Here is a 9251-nt window from a genome sequence, read left to right as displayed (position 1 = left end):
ATTTTTGATTTGTTTTAAATGTTATTTATTTGTTCGTGTTTGATAATAATAAACTTATTTACACTGAGTTGTTGATGTGAGGTGTGAAATTGAGGGAAAGTACAGACTCCCACCGGCAGGGGGCGGTGTTCCCGGCTCCCGCCCGGTTTCTTTTTTAACTTCCGCTTCCGGTTGTATCTGGTGCTATGAGCTTTGTTTTGAATAAACGTCTTCTCGTCAGCTGATTGAAAACAGGATGGCGGAAGAGCAGGACGCCGGTGTTTCTTCTCGGACTCAAAGGAAAGCTTTGAGTAAGGCTAAAATACTACAGCGGGAGAGCGAGAGGGAGGTCTTCAGACTGGTGAGAGGGGGAAAACATGCACATTTACAGCTAGCAGGCTAGACTAGCTCATGTTTGCTGTGTCCATTGTGAGGCTTACCCGGTCCCTCTGTCCTCCTCCCGCAGGTCGGGCGGGTCCTGAAAAAACCGGAGTCTCAGCGGTCAGAGGAGGAGGCCGCTGCTCTGCTGCTGCACAGAGACACTGTGGAGGAGCTCTGCAAGAGACAAGTCCGCAGAAATGTGCTCAAGAGGAAGCAGGAAGAGGTGAGACTCCGGCCCAGAGAGGCTGGCCTGCTAAGGTTGGTTTGTCAGCTAGTGGGACAACTTCAGAACAGACGTGGAGGCAGCAGGTTTCTGGGTTGATTGTGTGAAGACTCAGAGAGGTTGAATGGTAGTCGCTCTTTGTGCACAAACTGTAGTAAATACAAAAGGACTAAAACCATTCTGGTAAATGCACTGGTACTCATATAGTGCTGTTCTGCTCTAAGTGGGCACTAAAAGCTTCATTTGCCCAATCACACACATTAATTTCTTACACCTAAGCACCTTTTTACACTTTTCACACATACACTCACACTCTGATGGATGCAGCAGGCTCAATTCGAGCTTCAGTACCCATGGATAAGTCAAAATGCAGACTGGAGGAGCCAGAGATTGAACCATTGGCCTCCTGAGCTACCACTCGGGTCCTCATGGACTGCTCATGGAGGAGCAGTATGAGGGCTCAACATCTACCCATGTGTGCGTGTGTTAACTCAATAAGAGTTAACACACGCACACATACACCCAGAAGCAGTATCTCTCAAAGAGCCCAGAAAAAATGTTAGCAGCTATTTTTGTTGGTTTGTAATCCTAGACGTAGCCAAAGTATGAACTGAGGAGCTGCACCAAACGTGGTTTAACTCTTTCCCCCCTAAAGACGACATTTGACAAGATCCTCTGTACCCTTAATGACATGTATTGACACCGCAGTACCAATATACTCTGGTTTGAGTTTGACAACCACTAGAATAGTTTATGAAGGTCAGCTGCATAGGTAGAGTCCACCCTCACCCATTTCTGATGAAAACCCAGTCATTTTGTTCTATAAGCAGGTCTGAAATATGGTAAAAACCACTTCGTTCAGAAAAGAGCTTCAAGGGTTATTCCTAGTAGGCTAAAGCAAGGTAGAAGGTAGAAAACTTCCTCTCTTAGAAGTATTTGTGGTGATTAAAAAAAGTTTCATTAAAGATCATGGTTGGGTGAAAGAGTCCTCCTGCTGTTGTGACGGCGTCTAGCTCTCTCTGCTGTGAGAGGGCAGCGAGGCTTCAGAGTGAAACGTACAGTAGTTTACTGCATGATTTTAAAAAATAAAACTGCTTCTTTTGCTTGGACTTCCTCCCTTCAGTGATCATTTTACATTATTTTGTCATGGTTTAAAAAAATCAGATGCAAACCATCGTCACCGTCACTCCCTGACCCACTCTCCAGGCAAACAGTCTATTTCTGATTATTTTTGAAGCTCTAATGGTCTTCAGTACAGCTCTGATGTCTTTTTCAGGTATTTGATGGTGTTGATGAGCTGAAAAATAAAGTCAGGCAGCTCGCTGTGGCAGTCAAACAAGCCAGTCACCTGGTGGTTTACACCGGAGCCGGTATCAGCACGGTATCTTAAACTCTTCCTCTTCATTTTCGCCTTACTTTTCTTTTTTAAACTTTCACAAAACTGACGTCGTCTGTAATTTCAGGCAGCTTCTATCCCTGACTACAGGGGCCCTAACGGGGTATGGACGCAGCTACAGAAGGGTCGGGCCATTAGGTGAGATACAGAGTCTTTACTGTGGTATGAAATATATGTATTACTCTCCCCTAGTGTGTTCTGTTTGATTTATCTCTGCGTTTCTTTACAAACAGCTCGTCAGACCTGAGTAAAGCGGAGCCGACGCTCACGCACATGTGCATTAAGATGCTTCATAAGGAAAAGCTGGTATGTCACACCAAAGTCCAAAAACATATTTGAATTTCCATTTAAATGAGTGATTAGAGATTTGTAACTTCAGTTTCAATGGTTACTGCGACATAAAAACAGCATCTAAAGACTCATCCGTTAAATCCAATAATTAAAAAAAAAAAAAGCTTCAAGTTAAAAACGTTATTTACTTTTTCCAGTTATTCTGACTTATTCCAGTCATTCCGACAGAAGCTTCAAAATAACTTCCAGGATGTTCCAAAAATGACAACTTATTCTAGAAGGATTTTAATAAGGTTAGCCAAGAAAAACAATAGCTACATTTACCAGAATTTTACTATGATAACAAGCAGATGTGACACACACACCTGAAACATAATTGGCTATTTGTGTTTCCTGGTCTGGCATTGATAAGGACAGGACAGCGTCCATCTTTAGCGTTACAGAATATTACCTCAGTTTACCCAGGTGCTGCGTCTCCTCCTTGTAGCATCTCTGCTCGCATCACATTTAAAGGCAGTGCTTCATGTTCTGTCTTTGTTTGCTCTGTGTAAAGGTTAAGCACGTTGTGTCTCAGAACTGCGATGGACTCCACCTGCGTAGCGGTCTGCCCAGACACGCCCTCTCTGAACTCCATGGAAACATGTTTATTGAGGTAAGAACCACGGATCCTCAGTTCTTAGACTTTGTAGAAAGCCTGGAAAGAATTTGCTGTGATGTTTCTAAAAACAGCATCTAAGCCTAATCCCCTACAGATCCAGACGTGTTTGTTTCGCATCAAAAAATATTTCTCAGGTGCATCACGTCTTAAAAGCGCTGGAGGTTAATCTTGCCTTTCAAGAGCCATCACACACGCTGCTTAAATTGCTGCTCGACTCTCCACATAGGCCCGTTTAATGTCATTTGTGTGCTCCCATCACTGGCTGCCTCGTCATTTAGTGTCTGTGCAGTCCTGACCAAATATTTTTATGCAAATGGCAGGGATTTGCATGAGAATATTACAAGAGCTCAGGCTAAGTGATTAACTGTTAGAGGTGATCCAGACATTAAGTAAATATGTTTTTTAAAAGGATTGCAGACCAATGTGAGAGGGGCCAAAATTGCTGTGAGATGTCATTGTGATGTTATTGAGAAAGATATGACAAACTAATCCCGATCCAGATATCTTTCCTGGATGCAGGGATTTGATTCATTCATGGTGTGGAGGGAATTTTCAGCCTCAGGCAAAGTTATGCAGTCTCTGACTGCTCTTATCCTTTAAAATTTCCAGGCTTGGGATTAGTAAAGGTCTCTGAATTGAGTAATTGAATAAAGAAATTTGAAATGTAGAAGTGAATTGCATCAGCAGTGTAAAGCATGCATGGATGAGTGAACACTAAAAGTTGAAAGAGTAGAAGAAGCCCTAACATTAGATGTGTGTACAGCAGGATTAAATGTAAAACATGAATTGATAAACATTACAATACATTTCTTACTGGCCTCAAACTCTTTATTCAGAGAGTTTAAACTGCTCTGAAACGCTGGGTTTCCCTTCTGTCGGTAGGTGTGCACGTCCTGCTCCCCGGTCAGGGAGTACGTGCGTTTATTTGATGTGACCGAGCGGACGTCGCTACACCGCCATGGGACGGGACGGAAGTGCAGCCACTGTGGCGCCGAACTGAGAGACACCATAGTGCACTTCGGGGAACGTGGGACCCTCGAGCAGCCTCTCAACTGGAGGGGAGCAACAGAAGCTGCCAAGATGGCGGATGTTATACTCTGTTTAGGCTCCAGTCTGAAGGTAGGATTTATAAAGCTGTCGGAGTCTGTAAATGTAATCTGGGTTAGGTTGCATACACTGTACAGTTTTATACCAGTTAAACAGCATGTGCCCTCAAGAACAGACATCGAGTTTGCGTAAAACTGAGCAGTCCAAACAAGATTTGAGCCCACAGTAAAGTGACGATAAACCCTAAGGCCTGATTTGGACTTCTGCAGGGAATCTTTGAAGAGCCTGCGACGTAACCTACGTATGCTGTGCCAGCCAATAGAAACAAATGAAATGCTGGGTCTATTTTCCCTACTGGGTCTCCACTTTTTGTTGTGGTTAGTTTTTGCTAGACCACATACAAAAACTGTGGTGAGAAAAGAGGGATTGATGGTAGTGAACAGATCACAGTAGTTGCGAGCTGCATTGTTACATTTCTAGAGAGCTGCATCGTCAGGTTACACTGTAGGGTTTCACGGGGGTTTGCGGTAATGGTAAAATGGTTCGTATATAGCGCTTTTCTACTCTAGCACAGTACTCAAAGTGCTTTACACAACTTGTCTCATTTAGCCATTCGCACAAGCACTTTTGTCTAAGCTTTTTCTCTGTAAGTGCTTTCTGTCTAACATTCACACACATTCATACTCTGATGGATGCCTCTTGCCAAACGATACTTGGCATGCAGACTAGAGCAGAGCTGCGGTGTAGATTTCCCCAGTAACTCAGTCATGTGCACCTTTAGTGTCTCCTGGTTATTAATGATCCTGGAGCATTCAAAAGGTCACAGCCTCTGTTATTATTCAGTTAGTAGTTTTTTTAAAATCATATTATGATGCAAAGAAGGGTTCCCACACTCCCACACAACTTAAATCTGGGACTCTCTACCATTTGACCCTAGAACTGAAGAAGCTTCTCGGATTAGAGGTGAAATGTCTTCCAGCAACTTAAAGAAGTCCAGACGCTTTTCTTTCCAAGCTCCTTAGACAAAGGGTTCCCCTTGTCCTGCCAACTCAGTTTTCTTTTATTTCACTTGCAGGGATTTTTTTTTTTTTTTTTTTTACTTTATCCAACAGCTCTCATTAGCAGTTGTATTTCAGGTAAATGCAGAGAAAAAGTATGAAGAACTTATCAGTTACTACTGCGAGTTAATTTATAACTACATTTGAGTTGTAATAATGGCAATATTGACTTCATTTTTAACAACACAGTACTTTAATTGTACTGTTTACATGGACAGCTAACTCCTCCTGGTTCTGGTTTTCATGCAGTAGACCAGTATATAAGTTAAAGTTTACCTTAAACCTTATAATATAGTCTAAATATATGTACAATATAAAAAAAAACCAAATATTTTTTGATGTATTTCCATTTGTGAAGAGGGAAAAACCCATTTATTCATTTTACTGTGTGTTACGTTCCCCTGAAAGGGGTCTAGGTGATGAGGGGGAAGTAACAAAATGTGTCCGGGTCAGAAAAAGGAGACAGAGGCAAAATGGTTAAATTAAAGAGTTTTTGCAGAGGGACGTAACACTGTGTGAAAGAAGCAGAAATCAAGTAGTAGGACAGTTAAATTCCAGCTATATGGCTTTATTAACTTTTTAAAGGAACCTCTATTTTGACGAGTGGTTTCCCTTTGTACTGCCTCTTGCTCTTTCAGGTGCTGAAGAAATACACTTCTCTGTGGTGCATGAACAGACCAGCAAGCAAAAGGCCCAAACTCTACATTGTCAACCTTCAGGTACATTTAATTTTTTTCAGTATAGGTGAAAAACATGCAGATAAATAGATGAGATGCAGGTAAAGTTCTGAATGCTCAGTGGTTCATTATGCACTGGCGTTTTTGTTTTAGTGGACACCAAAAGATGATCTGGCTGTGCTGAAAATTCACGGCAAGTGTGACGATGTCATGAGACTCCTCATGGAGGAGCTGAACCTTCAGATTCCTGCATATAACAGGTAGGATGATAACGCCCATCAAACACAGATGATGTAAATAATATTGGCTTATTGATATAAAATCTGTCATTCAGATACAGATGGAAAATTACAAAGAAAACAATTTAGCCGAATTGTTCACTGCCCTGAGTTCTCCTCATTGTTTTTTTTATCAGGGCAGACGATCCCATCTTCACTCTGGCTACACCTCTGCAGCTTGAAGAGGTGCAAAGCCACTCTCGTGAGGTCGTAGCGCCTCCCAATGATCAAAATGACTGCTCAGATGACCCCGAGGAGCAGAAACCCACATCTGTGCAGGGCGGCTGGTTCGGACGAGGGTACGGCAAAGGAAGGCAGAAGAAGAAAAAAGTTGCGTGACTGACAGGACATTGTGAACTTTTTGGTCACTGCCAGCAGTTTATCCCATCAAGAGATTCAAGTTTCAGTCCTGTGATGATGGAAAGTTGGACTTGAAGCTTCTGGGGTGTTGTTTTGTAGGATTGTTTCCTTGCCATTAGGAAAATGGCACACTGCACTGAACTGTCATGTTGTACAGCGTACACTTTAGAGTGATACCTGGGTTCAGAGCAGGGTTTTGTTAAGCAGCTGCAGTTTGTTATGTTTTTGTGTTCATGGCAGCTAAGCCAGCTGGGTTAGACGGAGCCAAATTTTAGCTCAGTGTGGCTAGGATGTTTTTTTTCTTTTCTTTTTTTTTTTCTTTTACAAAAACTGACAAGAAAGGTCTTAAAACGTGTCAGAAAATGAGGTCCTGTAGGGGTTTGGTTTGTTTTTTTTGTGAATGGATCACTTTTGACACCATTTCAGGTGTTTTAACCAGACTGGTAACGGGTGCTTCTTAGAGCCTGATTGATATCACCAATATCAGTATCTGCATTTCCCACAAACACAGCCAGCTGATCTGAGTAAAGGTGGGGGGTAAACAAGTAATTCATGGCTTACTGGAACAAAACAGAATTATTTTTAAATATTATCCTAGTAAGTCTTCATAAAAAATGACAAATGTTAGAAAAGTCTTTGTTTTATGTGTCTGAAAGGGGAAATAATATCACCAAATATTGGTGTAGCTCGTATTCCTGCATCGGTTGGGCTCTACAGTGTCTAATTTACGCTCTGCTGGTGTAGTATGACCATGATGTATTAAAACATGGATATCTGAGGGTAGAGTACTTCATAAATACTGTATCATCAGAAGAACATGAGTGGCAGATAACAACAGCAGCTTAAGCAAAAGTCCATTTTGAATTATGCTTTTCTATCTTTTACACATGTACTGATTATAGTAGAATATATTTTTGTAGTGTTTGTTTTTCATATGTTCAAGACTTCCCTTTTTTTAAAAACATGGCATCTTTGTGTTGATGTTTATTTTGAAGGTTTATGTTGGCCGTACTTAATTATTGTGTGCTGCCCTTGACTCTGCTGTAATCCTTCCTCAGGTATGCAGGCTGGTTAGTACAGCCGCTACTGTATTACATTTGTTTACGTTTAAACTTTAGTGTGATATTTTTTTTTTTTATTAATAAAAAAAATGATTTTTGTTTACAGCATAGGAAGGTAAGCTGAGTTTTGAGTTAAATTACTGTTTGCTTAAGTGATTGGAAACAGCAGCCAGAGTCATTGTATCTGTTATTTTATCTCAGGAAGAACCTTTAGTGTCAACAGTCTCATCATGTCTGGTATAGTGTTACACATTATTAAAAAAAAGTGCAGGCTGTCTTTGATAAGCTAGTGTCGGCATTCCTAAAACTCAAACCAGTGCTAAACCTGAATGTGAAGCCTCGTTGGTTTTTGCTGTATTTCTTTTCTCTCACACGCAAAGATGTATTTGTGAGAAAATAAATCATGATGCAATGAATTTTCTTTCTGCTACCATTTGTTTGATAAAAATAAAGAAACCATATCTGATTTGGTGCTCTAACTTATCCTATTGCCTTTGTAGGTTGTGTATAATTCTATACAAAATAGGAAATGGGTGCAAACAGAAATGAAAATGCTGTATCTAATCCAAAAACAGTTTGTACAACTCTAATGAGCTTGAAAGTCAATATTTAGTAGGATTACTTTTATTCTTCAGCACAGCCTGAACTCTCTAAGCAAATGCTGATGTGAAGTGGTGTATGACTAATATCTTTATCCCAGTAAAATATGTTTCATGGCGATTTTGGGCAAAATTTTTCTTCCCCCAAAATACTGCTTCAATAACATTGAGGTGCAGGAGGCCAATCCATTCATCGCTGTCAAACACACTGTCAGCAAAAGTGCTCCTGGATAGGAAAACTGTACCTCTCTCCTGAGCTCCTCTGAACATACTGCTGATTGGTTAAATAAAAACAATCGTATTTGGACTCATCACTTCATCAGACCTGTTGCCACTGAAAACCAGCTTTTTCTCCATGTTTCACTTCCTTAAAATGGCTTCTTAATACAATCCCACTTCCACTGAGACCATTTCCACTGATCAATGGCCATGAGTACCATTCACAGAGAGTTGGGGAATGGCTGCAATTGTAAGATGGCGAAAGATGTACCCTTAGTCCCCCTCCTCGATACAGAGATGGTCTTTCCCTTTTCACGTAAATGGACTCCTTGAGTCTGCCCTCAAACCAGCTTTCCTCCCTGTCCAGGATGTTTACATCCTCATCATTGAAAGTGTCCACTGGCCTGTAGGTGTAAATAGACTGCGTCCTGGCCTGACGAGGTGGCTCTTCTGTGTTGTGCCATCCGCTTCGCCAGAGGTCAGGGCCGTGCAGACAGGTTTAAAGGGGCGGGTGCTCAAAGTTAAAAAGGGGCACATTGAACCAGGCTGAATAACAACAACACACATTCATCAAGAATCTAATATGGGAAGGGCAGGGCTGTGTTGATCTGAGACTGTAGACATTAAAAAGTCCATAGGAGAGATGGTAGCTGATTAAACAAGTGTCATGAGATAATAACAAAATGCAAAGATTGGTGACAGCGCTTGGAACCATAAGGCAACAAAAAACTGTGAGAAATAATTTAGGCTCTGCCTGTGAATCACTCTTTGCTTCTCTTCTTCCTTCCATCCCATCATTTCATATATCACTCTCTACTTGCTATGTGGGAACAAGGCACAACTTGCTATTGCAATAAACTATAATCTAATTATCCACACCTAACAACTCTTCCACTTAATCTATAATAAAATGATGACAGAAAAATGTTATAGCACTGCCTTTAGTAGCCTCACACAGCTCCTGCTGTTTCCTCCTCATGTCCTTACCAGGCATGTCTGGACAATATTATATCATGAGTAATAT

The 9251-nt window shown here is 41.2% G+C and overlaps 1 protein-coding gene across 1 annotated transcript; it reads left to right on the top strand.

The window, feature by feature from the left end:
* Positions 1–235: 235 nt before the first annotated feature.
* Positions 236–6346, top strand: sirt7 (sirtuin 7). The gene is made up of 10 exons (XM_085356276.1): positions 236–340; positions 446–583; positions 1860–1964; positions 2047–2117; positions 2213–2285; positions 2824–2922; positions 3811–4047; positions 5672–5752; positions 5864–5970; positions 6126–6346. The coding sequence occupies exons 1-10, from the start codon at positions 236–238 to the stop codon at positions 6325–6327; spliced, it is 1218 nt and encodes a 405-aa protein (XP_085212402.1). The 3' UTR covers positions 6328–6346.
* The last annotated feature ends 2905 nt before the right edge of the window (positions 6347–9251 follow it).

This window comes from Diplotaxodon limnothrissa, linkage group LG6, assembly GCF_057381915.1.
Source record: "Diplotaxodon limnothrissa isolate DT_005_m linkage group LG6, D_limnothrissa_male_GT1.1, whole genome shotgun sequence".
NCBI classification, from domain to species: Eukaryota; Metazoa; Chordata; class Actinopteri; order Cichliformes; family Cichlidae; genus Diplotaxodon; species Diplotaxodon limnothrissa.
Note: the sequence above shows the minus strand (reverse complement) of the source record. Positions and strands in the feature narration are given on the sequence as shown.

Bases quoted from the DNA above. Each gene is read 5' to 3' on its own strand.
- sirt7 (XM_085356276.1), top strand. From the start codon at position 236: ATGGCGGAAGAGCAGGACGCCGGTGTTTCTTCTCGGACTCAAAGGAAA. The intron at 584-1,859 runs GTGAGACTCCGG...TGTCTTTTTCAG, and splicing joins TCAAGAGGAAGCAGGAAGAG to GTATTTGATGGTGTTGATGA. The intron at 2,118-2,212 runs GTGAGATACAGA...CTTTACAAACAG, and splicing joins CAGAAGGGTCGGGCCATTAG to CTCGTCAGACCTGAGTAAAG.